The following is an 18,451-nucleotide window of genomic DNA, read 5'->3' as shown; positions in this document are numbered from 1 at the left end:
TCAAGACAAATCGTAAGTCGCTGAAGTCACATCACTATTATATACCTACCTTCTCAGCTGTCTTTGGCGGTTATTTTTAGGTTAAAATCTAAAATAAATTCAAGAAAAGCTGTGTCGGTCGGTACAGACTTCCCAACGTAGGTTATTTTAAAATTACAACGTGCCAGTGTCCTTTATTCATGAAAATTGCGCATTTGGATCCTTGTTCGTCTCGTGTCGTACTATTTGCAAGTTCATTGTATTGTAACTCATTGTTTACACAGGGTTATGAAACAATAAGTGGATCTCTGTCGCTTGGAGCGCCAGTTCAAGCCGAATAATGTCAGGCGACGTACAGCCAAGGAAGCGCAAAGATAAGAAAAGAAAAAAAGGTAAACATACCCACAGTTTCTTGAAAAAAATAATTTGATCAAAGTTGGGCAGAAATAAATCTGGCTCATTTATTTCAGATGAGTTAAGCTTAGAGGAGCCTCGTGGAACGGCGGCGGCGCTCGGCGAAGGAGATGTCTTTATGCATTCATATCACGACCATGGCACGGGTGGACACTGGTGCGCTAAAATAATATTCTTCTCTTTGCTAGCCATACTTGTCACACTTATTGGATTGATCATATTGGAAAACAGAGGCCTATCGGAATGTGAGTATACTATTGCTTTCATATCTTTTAAACAATTTTATTGAAAGCAAATCGTCAAGCAGCCTTGTGACAAAGGAACTAAATGTCTGGAATTTTCAGTGGAAGCGAATTCTGTGGAATCCCGGTACTCTGGTGTCTTAGAGGGTTGGCTTGAGGATGCTCCTGAGGATGATCACCATGATGAACACACTTTAGAACTAAATCACCATGTAAGTAGTATATTGGTCCATTTTAATATTTATGGAAAATCAGACTTGGCAGTTTCAATAATTAATTTAATTTAGCTTGGAAGCAAAATCCATCCATTTGCCTCTGGGAAATTAAAAAGAGGGTTGCTCTCCTGCAGTGGAGACCAAATGAACTGATTTTGATAGGAGTTTATTGATTTATTTATTTGTCTAATAAGAATTTAGTTATGAGTTGATTGGAGTAGTATCAAAAAAGAGTATGTAGGTAAAAGATTTCTTGTTTATTTTGCTATCCATTTTTTCTATTGAGTATACATTATGTACCTATGTCAGTAAATATGATACAAATTATGAAGATGTAAAAAGTACATGTCAATTGTAATAAAAATAGGATGATGATGATGATGGCCATGATGAAGACGTCAATCATGTCAGTGAAGAAGATCACGCGGATGAAGATGATGATCACGATGATGAACATGCTGATGACGATGATGATGAACATGGTGATGAAGATGATGACGACGACGATGAAAATGGTGATGAAGACGACGATGAACATGCCGATGAAGACGAAGACGATCATGGTGATGATGATGACGATGAACAAGGTGATGAAGATGAAGAAGATCATGGTGATGAAGATGACGATGAATCAAATTATAATGATGAGCACCTTTTACAAGACGATGATGAACTAGATCAACAAAGTGACAATGACGAAGATGGTGATGCTGATGAAAATGATGATCATGAAAATGACGAGGATAATGAGGTGGTATTCGTTTTTAAATGGCTTAAACATTTTTTCTTTTGTTTTATAAATTTTACTTAACTTACACATTAAGCAGGATGAAGATGAACTACACCAAGATTCGTTTGAAGATGACGACAATCAATATCAAGCTGATGAAGGTGATGATAACAATGACGACCTACAACAAGTAGATGATGATGATGAAAATACAGAACCGAATGAAATAGATTATAATGATGAACAAGACAATGATGAAAATGAAGACACAAACCAAAGTGCAGAAAATTATGATGATAACAAAGAAGATAATAATGAGGTGCTCAAAAATGACATGGCGTGACGCTTATAAAACTACAGATTTTGTATTTGATTGGCACTAACAAATCTAAAGCTTATTTTATCTAATTAATTAATACTATTGATTAATTATCTAATAGTATATTGTACTGCAAGAATATTACTACTTGTTTTATTGCGTTGTGATTGGCATTGATTTCTAAAAACTTTACAGTAGAAAAATTTTATAGAAAAATGCTTTTTGTTTTGAACTTGGATTAATTGTGTCTATTAGTTTATTTGATATGGCAATACTGTTGCCAATATTATATTAATAATCTTCAGTGTCTTTAAATCAAACGTATTAATGTGACAATACATGCTATCTATTTGACAATAATATTCTTTGAAATGTAATTTNATACGAAAAAAAATATTGCATGCCATTTTGTTAGTTGGTTACAGAACTATACCCAAAGACATCGAAAATTTTGCCTCCGAAGAAATACCCACACCGAGCCCACAGCGTGGTAGGGGTGGGGTTGCCCGCTCTTTTGTTTTTTACTACTACTACGCTGAATATTGTGTGCGGATTGGCTTGTCGTACATGGGTACTACACGGTAAAATAAATCTCTTCGGCGAAAACAGGATAATTCAGATCGAACTTCACTTGGTAAGTTCGTTTGATCATATAATTATATGCTCCACATTGTTTTGAAAAGTAATATTAATGATTTTAGAATAAATCCTTATTAGACGTGAATGCCGGGAGGCATCACGGTGTCGGATGGCCGAATGTAATGATTTTAATAATAATAATAATAATCCAAGAGTTAAGGAAAAAAATAGGTAGATTAACCCAATATATTCAAGGAAATCGAGGTAGAAAACTCGTAGCACATGTTAATGAAATTTTGTCACATCACCAAGTACACACAGTTCACGAGGAAGCTAACACACAACTAACACATTTTCTCGATACACTAAAACAAAAACTTTCCGTTTACAGCAGTAGGTTAAAAAGATATATAGCATGCACACTTCGGAAATCACAAAATAACCAGTTCACCAACAATGAGAAGCAGTTTTATCGTAACCTAACGACAACAAACCGTAATGAAGTCCGACCATCTGTTCCTGTCGCTACACCGTTACCTGAAAATATGCAAAATTTCTGGTCTCAACTATGGGAGAACCCGGTAGAACATAATAGTGAAGCTACGTGGATTCAAACAGAAGAAGAGAAATTCAGAAATGCACGAGAAATGGAATCTGAAGTGATTACTTGGGACACGTTTCAAACCGTAATAAATAAACAACACAATTGGAAAACCCCAGGTTCAGACAACATACATAATTACTGGCTTAAAAAGTTTACACATATACATACATATCTGCTTAATTATATAAATGACTTCATCAAAGATCCTGACACTATACCGCATTATACAACAAAAGGAATAACTTTTATGATACCCAAAGACTCTTCAGACACCATTAACCCGGCGAAGTACAGACCAATAACGTGCTTACAGACTAAATATAAAATCATAACATCGTGTTTAACAGAAATCGTATACAAACATATCAATGAAAACAATATTCTAGCAGAAGAACAAAAAGGCTGTAGGAAAGCTAGTAGAGGATGCAAAGAACAACTAACCATCGACTCCGTGATACTTAAACAAGTCCAAAAGCTGAAAAGTAACCTTTTTAGCATGTACATTGATTACAAGAAAGCCAACGACTCCGTGCCGCATAGCTGGTTACTGAAAGTATTAGAAGTATACAAAATACATCCGGTAATTAGATCTTTCCTGCAAAACATAGTACAAAAATGGTCCACACGCTTAAAATTCAAATCAGATAAAGGAGTCCTACAATACACAAATGAAATAAATATTCAGAGAGGTATCTTCCAAGGTGACGCGTTTAGCCCGCTGTGGTTTTGCTTAGCCTTAAACCCGTTATCTAATATTTTAAACTCGAAGAATTTAGGATACAGCTTTGCTCATAATGTAACAGAGAGAGAGACTAACCATTTTGAGGAGAAATTAAATCACTTATTATATATGGACGACATCAAACTTTACGCAGATAGTTTACATGATCTAGAGGAATTAGCAACTGTTGTAGAAAAATTTTCACAGGATATAAGAATGGAATTTGGTATAGATAAATGTAAAATCAATTCAATTAAATTAGGAAAACCCCATCAACACCATTATCAAATGACATCGGGCGAAACGATAACATCCTTGGAAGAAAATGAGACGTACAAATATTTAGGATACAACCAATCAAAACTAATAGAGCACAAATACACGAAATCTTTACTAACAAAAACTTTTAAACACAGAATAAACACAATATTGACATCACAACTAAACTCAAGAAATACAATCAAAGCAATTAATAGTTACGCCATACCCGTCCTCACCTACTCATTTGGTATAATAAAGTGGTCAAAGACAGAGCTAAAATCACTTCAACGCACCATCCACACAAGCATGACTAGACACAGAAAACATCACCCGCGGTCCTGCATTCAGCGAATGACTTTACCTAGAGTAGACGGAGGGCGAAGCCTTATTGATATTTTAAACTTACACGCGAAGCAATTAACTAACTTAAGGAAATTCTTTCATCAAAAAGCTCAAACCTCTAGCCTACACGATACAATAGTAAACAATGACGATAAACTAACACCACTAAATTTAAAGGATAGAAACACTCAAAAGAATGAAGCACAAATAGACAAAAATACGAAACTGCTAGAATGGTCAAGAAAATCACTCCATGGAAGACACTACCAAGATCTTAGCCAGAACCACGTTGACACTAAAGCATCAAATGAGNTGTAATTTAGTTACTTCTCTTCATAATAATAGTAAACAATACGAACACTAACACAATATTCTCCAATAGGATGATGATGAAGAAGAAGAACACGATGAACACGAGTCTGATGAAGAAGTGGAAGTGGAGCAACTTGAAAAAGAAGTCCCTGATGAAGAACCAATCTCCGTTGAACTACCAGCTTTGCCTGAGGACGATGACGACGACAAAGGAGATGATGGTAACATATTAACAATGATTGGTTACTTTTATATGGGACAGGAGACTAACTACTTGTTTAGGATTTAAATACAGGATGGCGATTTACTCACCTTTAGTTACATATTTCGGTTGTTGTACACTCATTAAACGTAACTTTAATCGTTCGTTCGTTTCAGCCAAATGACGTCCACTCCTGGACAAAGGCCTCCCCCAAGGTTTTCCATAATAAACGGTCCTGCGCTCCCCGCATCCAGGCTCTTCCCGCGACCTTTACCAGATCGTCAGTCCACCTAGTAGGAGGCCTGCCCACTTTAGTACCAACATCAAATTAATAAAAATAATTCAGATTGTCGACGAGCAAGAGCGGTAANCAAATGAGTGGTTGAAGCGAGGTGAACTCTTCCCAGAAACAGAAGGTTTTCTTATGGCCATTCAAGATCAAGTCATCGAAACACGGAACTATAAGAAATACATAATGAAACTACCAGTCACTGATATTTGCCGTAAATGTAATAGCGCCCCCGAAACAATTCAACACATAACAGGATCATGTAAAGCCATAACTCAGTCAGATTATAAGCACAGACACGATCAAGTCGCTAATATTATCCACCAACTCGTCGTACACAAATACAAATTAAGCAAAGACCCTGTAATGCCGTACTACAAATATAAACCGGAAACTGTCCTCGAAAACCGCACACATAAAATTTATTTTGATAGAGCCATCCTAACTGACAGAACTGTTCACTTCAATAGACCTGACATCACAATAGTAGATAAAGTTAACAAAACTGCACAGCTTATCGATATTGCCGTACCCAACACCCACAATGTACAAAAAACCATTTCTGAAAAGTTATCTAAATATGTCGATCTTAAAGATGAAATAACGCGCATGTGGCAATTGAGAAAAGTGACGATAGTTCCAATCGTCCTCTCAGCCACAGGTGTTATACCCACACAATTAGCACAGTCACTCAGAACACTAAACCTACGCGATTACACATATACTCTTCTTCAGAAAGCTGCTGTTTTGAACACCTGCAGGATAGTTCGTAAGTTCCTTCAAAGCGAACAAACCCCATAATTTCAAAAAATGCTGTTCACTTGGCTTCGGCCCGTGAACGACATTAAACCGGGTTCCAGCGGAAACCGTGACTACGAAACATAGTAGAAAAACAATAATAATAATAATAAAAACGTTTATTTGAACCAAAAGTTACATTATGCATGTATTACTATGCAAAAGTTACAAAAAGTGGCATGATAATCGGGGGTCCCATGACTACTAAACTAGGTTACAACCTGTATCTTAGTAGCCAGTGATTCCTCAACTAAGATTTAAATACAATGACTTGGTCCGATTGGTTAGTCTTTTAAAACAAAACCAAAACTTTTAAAACAAGAAAAAGAAGACTTAAATTTAGTTTAAAACAGTGTTACATAACAATTAGAGTACAAACGATACTCATTATGGTTCCCACAGTCAAAGACTATTAAAATCATTTGAAATTTGTATTTGCATTTATAGGTGATGATTCCGCTGATAACGACCAACTTGATGATGAAGATAACAGCGTTGAACAAGAAGATGAGGAATTCCTGGAAGCTGATGACACTGACGAGCCTCCGATCGAACGTATCACTGTTCCGGCTGGCAAACCATTAGTAGAGGTACACAATAACTTAGAGAAATATGACTCCTTTTATTTTCTTCCAATAATTTCCTTAAGGATCCAAACCTTTGACAAACATGGCTTCTACTGGTTGGTTTTTTTACTGGCGGATAAGCTGTAGATCCTGAGCAGCAGTAAAAACGTGAAGTGGAAAATTCCCATTTTACTAAAGTGGGCTATGTTGACGACATTTTTTATAATTTAATAATTTTAAAGTCGACGTGACTTCAATGCAGCCAGATGCGCAGTTAACTCGACCGGGTTGTAGTCAAAGTTTTGTGAAATGCCAAAAATTTTATTTGATTTGATTTTTGCTTTAATTATTTTATTCGATTCCTAAGCCACGTTTCATACAATTACAGGTGGAAGAAGAAGAATCTTCTGAGCAGCCTCCGGACACGCTAGCTGAAGAAGAGGAATACGAGAAGAGGCAGGAAGAACTCCGCAAGGAGGAAGCGCAATCCTCCCATAGTGAGTATTAATATCTAATTTTTCTGCATGCTTTTAATTCTTATCTGCTTGCTTGTATAAATATTATTTTGTTTGTGCTTGTATGACATGTCCACTTACTATTGTGTTGTCTGTTCTAATGAAGTATTCGGATAATCCCAACTAATATTATAAATGCGAAAGTAACTCTGTCTGTCTGTCTGTCTGTCTGTTACGCTTTCCCGCTTAAACCTCGCAACCGATTTTGATGAAATTTGGCATAGAGATAGTTTGAGTCCCGGGAAAGAACATAGGATAGTTTTTATCCCGGTTTTTGAAACAGGGACGCGCGCGATAAAGTTTTTCTGTGACAGACAAAATTCCACGCGGGCGAAGCCGCGGGCAGAAAGCTAGTTTCTTTAATAACTGGATCTAAATCGGAAGATCTAAAAAATCTGTCATAAAATAATGGCCTAAAGTCGATGAGAGCTCTATATTAATTAGTTGAATTTCAATAATTTGTGCCAATCACAGGCTTGAAAATATTCTTGAGTTGGATTTTAATTCTGACTTCTGAGCGTCATTTAGCCCGAAAACATGGAAAAACCTGCACTAAAATTGAGTTGAATTTCAGTATTTATACCTATAAAGGGTTTTATCTATTCCGGTATTATTATTCATATTATTTATTTATTGGGAAATTACAATAATTATATTCTTCTTTTTATCATTAATTTATGGCAAATAGAAAAAAATACTAATAATATTATGCACATTCTAAAACTAACTTAGCTTTGCTCTTTGCTGTAAAACCCACACGGTATGGCTCTGATACTAAAAAATAACTTTACTTATCTAATGATCTCATCAGTAATCTGTAAAAATAAATATTCTTTTATACGTTAATATCTTTTATTTCGCCCAGTCTGCTTTTTATTTTCTTCGTAATGGATAATATAATAAAGGGTAAGTAAACAATCTGTTGAATAATGATTGTACTGTAGTTTTCTGGTTTATTTATATAGGGTGTCTTCGCTAACTTCGGCTCTTAGAACTTATTTGACAAACACTTACGGGAGGAACTTACTTGTCTAGTTGTATTTAAACACTGACCCTACTTGTAAGAATTAATTACATTATTATTCGATATTTCAAAAGTACACCTCTACAATAGAGAAAAGTTTTTTTTATTTGAATTACGAGTACAACCGTTAATAATTTTATTGTTGCTAACAGACACGAGTATGAACGTCAGCTTCTGCACGCCATGGTGTGTAGTCTCTGTTTAAAACCGCTTCAGTATTTTTTCACTTGCTTTTGTGAAACCTGCTCTATGTCGTCAAACACTGCTTATATTATGAACACTGACTCATAAATTATCGGCATCATACAAAAATCTTCAGAAGTTGTTTGCCGCGATTAACCCGTAAATAATGAATTTCTTGAATTCAGCGTGAGATTGAAGGTCGATTTTACGTTTAGAATTGTTCATACTCATGATCGCGGGAGTACTTATTTAAGTAAGTTGGCGGTTTCTATTAATCAGAAAAGCGTGGATGACGTAAGATTGGCTCCGTCTAACGTATAATATTTCAAAATTAATATTAAGCGTGTCATCAACATCAAATTGATACTGTAATCTTAAAACCCTATTACTTCATTCAAAATTAGTTCCAAAGATATTGTATTAGGGTTAATTTTCGTAAGCCCCACTCATGTGTAGAATATTAGGGTTGTGCTAAGCAAAGCGCGTGTGTTGCAGTGTGGCTGAAGCTGACTGTGGGCGGAGCGCTGTTGGTGGCAACCCACGCCGTCATGCGACGCGCCACGCGCCCGCGCGGTGCGTATACGCATATCAAAATTGAATATAACCCTCAAAAAATTGCTAAAATAACGTTAAAATACAATACAGTAACTTTTTTGAGACATTCAATTAGTGAAACTCTAGATAATATTTTATGGCTGGTTTTATGAATAGGTGTTTACGTATTTTTTATTATACTCACACAACAGATACACCAGAAAGCGAGGAACAACCTAGTAGAGAAGAGACACCCGTTATAGACCGCCGTATGACTTTGTTGCCAGAACAACATTCTGCCCCCGGTACGGATACCAGATTTTTATATGATATAGGTACTTTTGATTTTGAAATATTTGTCAAAACGACAAGTGGCTAAGATTCTCCTTAATTTCAGTGAGAAAAATCATTGAGGAAGTTTCGCAGCCGGTTATAGAAAAGGTAGTTGAAAAAATGACTCCTGTTATTAGATCAGTTCCAATTAGAAAGGAAGAAAGCGAAGAAGAAGAGGAAGATGACGAAGAAAAGCAACAGTCAGAAGACGAAGTAAGTCGCGATTTTTATTTACATAGTTATTGTAACAAAAACGTATTGTATCTCATCCATTACGATTTTTTAGGAAGTAATTGATGAACCAACGAAAGACAAAGAACTATACAGCGACGAGGATGAGCCCGCCGAAGAATTAGAAGAAGAGGAAGAAGAAGAAATCGTTGTACCGAAGAAAGAAATCCCCAAACAAAGCGCGCCAGTAGCTGAGAAGAAACCCGAGCCGGAATCGGAAGAAGAAATCGATCCAGATGACGTGGAAATTATTGGCGACGAGCAATTGGAAGATGAAATGGAGGAAGAAGATGATGAAGAAGAAATATCTGATGTTGATGATGCTGAACTCTTAAGCCGCCTGGAAGCCAAATACGGGAGGCTTCCTGAGCCAGAGAGACCCGGACAAAAACACAGTAAACACGACTGGCCCCGTGTGTGCGTTTGCTTACTAGCCACGCTGCATGCTCCGAATTAACCTATTAACATAATCCGTTGGCTTGACTAACATGTGAGTGGTATTGTATTTCCTAATTTGTACATATTTTTTAAATTAATCGTGATGTTGTAGTGGCTATATTAGATAACCGTGTGGTTCCGGCAATGTAGAATAGAACCACCTCATGTACCCGTGGGTGTCGTAAAAAGCGACAAATATGCGAACATCAGGCCTTCCTAAATAGTGTAGTGTAGGCAAGTCCATTTGCCTTGGAGTCTTAGAGAGGGTCAGTCTTACTCCTGCAGTGGAGACAAAATTACTTAACTGACCGATGATCCATGAGCTAGAAAATAATTACATTGCACTCTCAATCATTGAAGCATTATATCGATCAAAACTTCAATATGTAAACATCATCTACTATATAAAAATAAGTCGGGTTTTCCTCCCTGACGCTATAACTCCAGAACGCACGAACCGATTTCCACGGTTTTGCATTCGTTGGAAAGGTCTCGGGCTCCGTGAGGTTTATAGCAAAGAAAATTCGGGAAAAGGGGGTAAAACCACAGGTAAAACAGGATCCACGCGTACGAAGTCGCGGGCGGCCGCTAGTGTATGATAATTATCATTATTTTCTTCTTACTCTTTTTACTTCATTTAGGATCAAGCTAGGCACAATAGGCAACCGAAATAACACAACTATTGAATTTCATAATGTAACATGATGCGTTTATCTTTCTAGAGGATGGAGGCAACAGCGTAGATGACGCGTGGCCGGGCGAGCCCAGTGACGCTTACTGGCGCCAGCAGCTGGACTCCGCGGAACGAGAGCTCCGCCAGGTAAGTTTTAAACGTTTGTTAATAGCGGTAAAATACCGTTAATATGTTTTCATTCATACTCCATTTGTTATCAAATGCAATATCAGCTAAAAAGTAATTAAAAAGAATGATGTAGCAAATCGTCGTTTCACCTTTGTCGAGTAACAGAGAAGTAAACTTAATTTTTGATTCCTTGTTTTTTACCAAATGAAGATGTAGTTCATTTCATTCAGTATTCAATTTCCACTTCTCAGACTGAAAATGTATGATAATTGTATACCCGTTTTAATTGGTAGGTAGGTAATTAAAAATGTCGGTGTATTCTGTTTTATGAATGCGCATTGTTTGAAAATAACATGCATGCTATAAATACGTTTTGTGTGCAAAATAACTTTGTAATGCTTAAGCATTCGCATGCGTAGAATGACTTGCCATACCACATTAAGAATGTTATTTGTATTACAAAAATAATATTGGAACTGAGAATACACCGACATTACGTACAGTAAACAGCACATCAGGCCAAATTTTTTTTTTTGCAAAGTAGAACTTATCAGCAACATAAGAACTTATATTCAACTTGATGTGCCGTCGTCCGCCAAAAAAATAATTCTCGTCCTAATAATTTGGCTTGTTCATTCCAGGACTGGCTGGACTAATTCGTTTTAATTTACATCTAACTCACCCATATCATATTTAGCTCGTTGTGCCATTTTTACATAACTCGTCCGCGGCGTCGCCGTGTCAGGGACCGCGCCCGCACCCCGCGCGGTCCCTCCGCGACGAGTCTCGGACGATTTCATCCCCTAGTATAATATAGGAACCGTACGAGGAAATCCAGATGGAGATCCGTGGAGTCGCTCTTATTCCATTCCCGAATGGTCCAAGCGTGATTCCGTACGTGCACGTGTGTTAGCGTTTGCGTGAGTGTGTTGTGTACTAACGAGGGCGCGTGGAGTTCTGCCGGCGAGCGTTCGGCGGCGCCGGAGTTGCGAGCGAGCGCGCGTGCGCGTTACGTGTTCGCGCGCGCGCTCGACGCCGCGGCTGAAGCGCAGCGCGACAACAGACTGCTGACGCGCGCTATAACGGCCTACCTCGACCTGCTGAAGATGAACGAACGCCTCTCCGACAAGAAACTGCTCGAAGTCACGGGCAGAACGCTCGACAGAATACAGTTTAGAGGTAATTTTTATAATATTTTAACTAATAATGGTATAGTAATAGTTAGCTGATAGTATTTTCAACAGCGCAGCGATTTAGCGCTCCTATTGTGTGAAACTCATGAAAAAGGATTTGTAAAAATGTATCTAGATACACTTAATTCTAGAATGAAACAAGATTTCGGTAATGGTATAGGTATTTAAATTGAAGTACGTTTTCTTTTNTTTTTATACCACCTTAACGTTCATAACGTACGATAAAGTCAGTTATTTATACAAAGCGTTCGACTGAATAATCGTACGTTATGAACTGTCAAATGATTACGATTGCTTTACACAATTCCACCTCTTGAACCGCGCAGCGATTTAGCACTTCTATCATACTAACTCCTATATTGTTTTAAACTTTCATGGTCACAAATAAGGTACCTACATGGCAATCCCAAGAATAATAATTATTCATGCTAACTCCTGAAAATGTATTCAGGAATCTATTTATATTGAATTACGTTTTCTTTTGTTACAGGAAATTATTTAAGCGCTGAACCGGTTTATAGATTGCTGATACGTCGATTTCCGAATGACCCTTCGTATCGAAACAACCTTACGATCTCTTTTCTCATGGCTAACAGGTACTTTAGTTAATCATCAAACCCTGAATTGATTAACTTATAGACGTTACAGTGTATAAATAAAATTATTATTATTTCTTGCAGAGCTGACTTGGCAGAACAAGTTTTAAAAGAAACGCTAAAACGCTGGCCCGACGATCGCATAGCATTAGCGCATTACGCTTTTGTGTTGAAGACGCAACATAATAATTACGAAAAGGCCGTAGAACTTTTCCAGAAAGCGCTTGAAGGCGACACAGGTGCCGCCAACGAACCGAGGTTCTACTACCATTACGGCGATTCCTTGCTGTTGCTAGGTCGACCAGACGAAGCGCATAAAGTGCACGAACGCGGTGCGAAACTGGGACACTTCCTATCGGCCTCCCAGCGGTCTCTATACAACGTGCCGAGACTAAAAGGCTCGCCGTGGTGGAACGTAGAAGACACGCCTTACTTGCGCCTAGCAAAGGCTTTGGAGAAATCATGGAAAGAGATCTTAAAAGAAGGAGAAGCGGCAAAAGCGTTGTACGAACAAGAGAAGGAAGGATTGAAGGAGAAGGGAGAATGGTCGCAGTTGGATTTGTTTGTCCGGGGTCAAGAGATCCCGGATAGGTGTAAGCGCGCGCCGGTTACTTGTGCTATAATCAAGGGCGAGCCGGCTGCCGCAGGATGTCGCAGAGGGCAGGTCAAGTTTAGCCTAATGGCCCCTGGAACTCACGTCAGAGCGCACGTCGGCCCTACCAACTGCCGGCTCAGGATGCATTTGGGGCTGAGCAATACCAAAGATACCTATTTAAGAGTGGATAAGGAAATCAGGTAAAATTATAATAATTATTATATGTACTTTATGTAATAAAGAAATTGGTCTCTCCCCAAAATGTCTCTTCAAAAAATGTTCTGAGAAAAGCACCGTACTTGGCTCTGGTGCATAAACAATCTTATAAACAGAAAAATAAATAAAAATGTTCAGAGTTTGTTGTCAAGATTTTGCCAACCCCACCTTGTATTTTTATTAGTCTTTGTATTATAATTAGTCTTATTATCTTCAACAGGCAATGGAGCGTGGGCCGCGTTCTGCTGTTCGACGACAGCTTCGAGCACGAGGTATGGCACAACGGCACGCGCGCGCGTCTCGTGCTAATCGTCGACGTGTGGCACCCACAGCTCACGGCCAAGGAGAGGCGGCAGCTGCCCGCCATTTAGTTAGGCGGCGACTACACGCAGGAAACGTTCGATAAGGCGAGGACTACAAACGTGAAATATTCGATAAAGTTCGGTCCAGAAGCGCAATTCGGTAAGGCGAGGACTACAAGCGTGAAATATTCAATATTGCGAGGACTACACGCGTGCGGAATTCGATAAGCCTCGGATAATAAGCGCGTGGAATTCGATAAGGCTCGGACTAGGTATATGCGATTCGGATTCAAACACATTGGCACAAGTAGCTCTCTCTGCCGCCAACTAACGATGATTTAAGTGACGGGCAAGAACTATTTCTGTGTTATCCGTCTGGATGTCTCATGTATTATCCAGACATATTGGCACTCGTAACTTCCTCCTGCGATACATGTGCGCGTGCGCACATTTCCACAATCTATTGTCACAGATACCAAATTAATGCATGTTGTCTGATGAATTTATAAGATAGTTGTGTTGTTTACATTCAGTTGTGTCAGCTCTTTTTTAACTGTTATTCTATTGCGTTAAGTCTAAAGCCGATTGCAGCTTTTTATGAAATGAAAACTGTCGACTTCAAAAAACATTATATGGGCGTATGGTTGTAAAATGTTAATAAATTTATATGATTGAAAAATTGCCTCTTGGAGGATCAATTAATCTGCGTTGTTTCAACCAGTTAAATAAGATTGCATTTTGTCATGTTATGAATGTGATGTCAGTATTTTTAAGCAATAGGTATTTGTGATATATTTTTTACTATCATTGTTAATATTATTGTTTATAAGTGTCCAATTTCATGTTACATTTATTTATTATATAAATATAATTCCAATGCTCGAACCAAAATTGACTTTATAATTTTATAGTTCACCTGATATTTCCCTGATTTGATGTAAAAGGTAGGATATAGTTCATATAGTTAAAATAAAATTCAAAATAAGTCAATAGGTGTATATTTGGCATAAACAACATTTAACTCAAATATAACCTGTACATACGTAAACTTAATACGAGTCTAGTAAAGCTATGCATGTTCTAATTGCTAATACAATGTTGGTCCGTGGATTTAATAAGTGAAACTGCGCACACATAGTGAGATTCATAGTCCTAATATTACCATAGTCGTGACCATCGTGGACGGAAAAGTTAACAATTGAGATTATCTAAAGTCTAAACTATACTTAAAAATAGTCTCAGTGAGGTTTTACATGGCAAGAAAACTTAATCATTATCAACTTAGCCATGTGGTACAACAAATAATATTGTTTTTTTATAAAACACATTGATTGAGTACTGAAAATCATAATAATTATTTCAGTTATAGATTGCAGTTAAGTACTGCATAAGGCACTCGATAGAAAATTTAATCATTCAGTAATTGTGCTGAGTTAAGAAATTGATTGACATTATTAATTCATTTTTAGATATTTATAGCTTAAAATCTAAAGACATTAATGTAAACGGTCAAACCGTTACGCATTTTTTCAAGACTAAAAACTAAATCATCATTTCTTAACTGTTCAAAGACTCCACCCAGCAAACTGGCGTAAATTATAATCAAATGATCTTTTTAATCGACTTCANGATCTTTTTTATAAAAAAATATAGAAACTTACAAACTATTTAGAGTAAAAAAATACAAAATTTAAAGCTATTAACTTACATATAAAAGTATTGTATTTCATACAGTATGCAATAAAATGACTTTAGTAATTCTTTAGTACAAATGTGATAATATAGGTGTACACTTACTTAAATATAAAATTCATAAGTGTTATTTTAGTACCAATTAACATACAACAAAAGAGCAAGCAAGAAATGCTCAGTAACAAAGTAAAAAAAGATACAAATTGTATAACATAATGCTATATTTTTTCAGAACTAACTAGGTATTAGTACAAAAATATAAAAGCAAGGAATGTACCAAGTCGTTATAAGTTTAGAATTCTCAAACTTTTGCTAGATTTGGAATGTACATTTCCATGGTCTCATGCATATCACATACATCTTAATGAAAACATCTACATGTAAAATTACCTTTAGCATACTGGTGCTAAAGGTGTTTGTATAAATAACTATGTCTATCAAATTGAAGTAACATCACTGGAAAAGGCACATTGAGTTAAGTATCTTTACTAAGACATGTATCCGTCATTAGCCGGCTGGTAGGCGGGCGGGCCGGGCGCCTGCGGCGTGGCGCGTGCGCTGTATGGCGGCGCGGGCGGCGGCGGCGCCTCCCAGCCGCCCTCGCCGCCTCCGTACCCGCTCACAACACCATAACCTCCAGCCCCATACGGAGATTCGCAAGGCGGCACTGATTCCACCCTACCATCATAATTAGGCACGGTTTCGTAGCCCCGATTCGTATTTTCGTACGGCGAAACGTTGTTCGCTTCGTAATTTCTGGACGAATCGTATCCCCTGCTGGGCTCGTTGTACGGGCCGGCGACGTCGTATCCTGCGTTCTTGTTTATGCGGCGAATCGTGTCGTACCTGTTCGTTATGATGGGGACGGACTCCGTGGGCGGCGGAGGATCGTATACGTCCTGCGACCTCGATATGGCTTCTCTCTCGGTGGCGTGGTAGGAAGCCGGACGGGCGGCGTGGAAATTCGAATATGAGGAGTGCGCCGACGTCGGACGAGAGGGTTTAGATTCTCGCGGCAATGAAGCCGTGGAAGCTAAGTACCCATTGTTTCTGTACGAGCGCCGGGAGCGACGCACCGACGAGCCGGCTCCGCGCGAGCCCGAGCGCCTCTTCACGCGACGCGGCGTCATTGGCTTCAAAGAACTTTCACTTACTGTCGTTTCAGTGGGGCTCAATTCTATGGTATACACCGGTCGACGGGACAGCGTTCCTTTATCTGCAAAAACAATGCATGACATAGAATTTAGTTGTAATAAATGAGAGAGTACCAAAATAATTAATCTGATTAGAACTGTTCTTACCAGACATAGGTTTTCGCTTCTTGTAGGACTGAACAGCTACGAGTATGGCTAGGGGCAGAGCGATGACAGTGAATGCCGCCGCCACAGCTGATTGAGCAAGTTCAATGTCGTGCCACTGAACAAAACAGCCGTCTACTCGCGTTGGCCTCCAGGTGCTAGGTTTGTCTGCTTCACCCCATACTGGCTGACATCCCCAGCCATTCCATTCCCACCAACTGACACTATCAGTCCCCAAAGATAATAAACCGCTTTCCTGTTCAAAATACAAAATGTTACAGGAATACCATTATTTTCAAAGTATTATTATTAGCATAATTTTTTCTTATAAAAATAATCTTTAAAAACACCTGGGAAGTAATAGGTTATGTATGAATCTTACAGTCCTTTTTTTCTTTATTCAATAATGAGGTGTTCACTTGGTGTAGTTAGTGTGCATTATGTTTTGATGAGTCACAAGTTGACTCATTGACTTGGAAGCTAGTTATTGTTATACACTTAAGGAAACATAAAATAATAGGCTTAAGCTTAGAAAGAAATAAATAAATAAATAATGACTTACCCTGTTCAGAGAACCCAGATTTAGATAATAGCAAATTAAAAAAACATTCCAGGTTAGCCACATGAAACTCCATATTGCATACTGTGAAAAGATAGTTTGTTATGAATACTTACATAAATTATTAAAAATTCATAACTTAAAAAGTCAAACTTTTGGTTTTTTAAAGGATCTTTTAATTTTTATAAAATAAATGAAATTTTACTTTTGGTACATTTAATTTACTTTCTAAATCAAAATTGTTTTCTAACATTATTCCTGTATGCATTGGTGGTGCAAACCAATATTATTTGTACTCATTTCATATAGCGACACATTTGTAAGGTACAAGTGGTTGTACACCTATCTAGTGCAACCTATATTCAGTCTTTAAACTTAATTCTTAACAAAACAAAACATAAATAATTTGTTAGAGATACAAAACTAAGCATATTCATAATAACAGTTAATTATGATTGAAGGAAAACAATCAATACTTCAATCAAAGCTTATTGAGGTCATGGTCTATTATTTCTTATTAGCAACATTCTCATTCTCAAATAAAGTTATGTCTGTATTATTGATGTTAAAAGGAATTAATAATGATTTCCCAATAAAACCATAGGTACAAAGAATTTCAGTAAATATCATGTCAATGGGACCAAGTTTTGAAAACAGGATCATAGCTAGCTAGCTAACATAATAAAATTTCCTATTTTCTACAACAAAATTTCTACTTACAGCTAACAAATAGTTCGTGACATATTGTACTGCTCCGAAAGAACCAAAAATTATCAGGATTATGTTAACAAAATTTGCAATTATGGGCAGCCACATGTAACCCAAAAAATCAAACACTTGTCTTTGAATGGTAACAATCTGAAACAAACAAAAAATCAACTTAGGCAATAGCACACCCTTGCATTATGCAAATCTTTTCCAATAATTAATAAAATGTACCTACCAACTCGAGAACACAAACGATCAACAACACTGTTCTAAGACCACACACAGCCATTTTTATAGAAATTAGAACCTACGAACCGGAATATTTGCATACGTCTCTAGACATTAGGCTACAAAACACCATTTTTCATTCAAAGTTCTTGAGTTATCTTTTAAATTCCATCTCAAAATCGTGTAAAGTTTTACGATTTACAGTCACACAACAAGACCGTTTTTCAGCATCACATGAATGAATGAAATTGAATGACGTGTGTGATTGACATTGACAGAAAGGTACTTTTCAATTGAATGAATAGAAAATAGAATGAATTGTACTATAGTGATGTCTTCGTTAATTGAGCTATTTACAATGAGCTTTGAAATTTTATTGTGATTTGTTATCAGAGAGAAATCTCTGTTTGTTATGGTGCCGGCCGGCCCCG

At 37.5% G+C, this 18,451-nt stretch overlaps 2 protein-coding genes across 4 annotated transcripts; one reads left to right on the top strand and one right to left on the bottom strand.

The window, feature by feature from the left end:
* The first annotated feature begins 27 nt into the window (after positions 1–27).
* Positions 28–13,654, top strand: Asph (Aspartyl beta-hydroxylase). Of its 3 annotated transcripts, XM_028320554.1 has the most exons (18): positions 28–137; positions 264–371; positions 450–638; positions 738–847; positions 1,218–1,601; positions 1,678–1,899; positions 4,789–4,939; positions 6,455–6,597; positions 6,962–7,070; positions 8,791–8,868; positions 9,042–9,134; positions 9,227–9,375; positions 9,449–9,788; positions 10,554–10,651; positions 11,578–11,812; positions 12,317–12,422; positions 12,507–13,217; positions 13,454–13,654. In XM_028320554.1, the coding sequence occupies exons 2-18, from the start codon at positions 320–322 to the stop codon at positions 13,602–13,604; spliced, it is 3,321 nt and encodes a 1,106-aa protein (XP_028176355.1). In that variant the 5' UTR covers positions 28–137; positions 264–319; the 3' UTR covers positions 13,605–13,654. The 3 variants fall into 3 exon arrangements, with proteins under 3 accessions (XP_028176355.1, XP_028176356.1, XP_028176358.1); XM_028320555.1 differs by having other exon boundaries at positions 59–371; XM_028320557.1 differs by lacking the exons at positions 1,218–1,601; positions 1,678–1,899 and having other exon boundaries at positions 63–371.
* Positions 13,655–14,517: 863 nt separating this feature from the next.
* Positions 14,518–18,292, bottom strand: NKAIN (Sodium/potassium-transporting ATPase subunit beta-1-interacting protein). Its single transcript, XM_028320558.1, has 5 exons — positions 18,028–18,292; positions 17,805–17,942; positions 17,088–17,168; positions 16,529–16,781; positions 14,518–16,443 (listed from the first exon to the last, which is right to left on the bottom strand). Exons 1-5 carry the CDS (start codon positions 18,079–18,081, stop codon positions 15,716–15,718), a joined length of 1,254 nt encoding a protein of 417 aa, XP_028176359.1. The 5' UTR covers positions 18,082–18,292; the 3' UTR covers positions 14,518–15,715.
* Between the last annotated feature and the right edge of the window lie 159 nt (positions 18,293–18,451).

This window comes from Ostrinia furnacalis, unplaced genomic scaffold, assembly GCF_004193835.3.
Source record: "Ostrinia furnacalis isolate ACB-3 unplaced genomic scaffold, ASM419383v2 OfSCF7395, whole genome shotgun sequence".
Lineage (NCBI taxonomy): Eukaryota > Metazoa > Arthropoda > Insecta > Lepidoptera > Crambidae > Ostrinia > Ostrinia furnacalis.
Note: the sequence above shows the minus strand (reverse complement) of the source record. Positions and strands in the feature narration are given on the sequence as shown.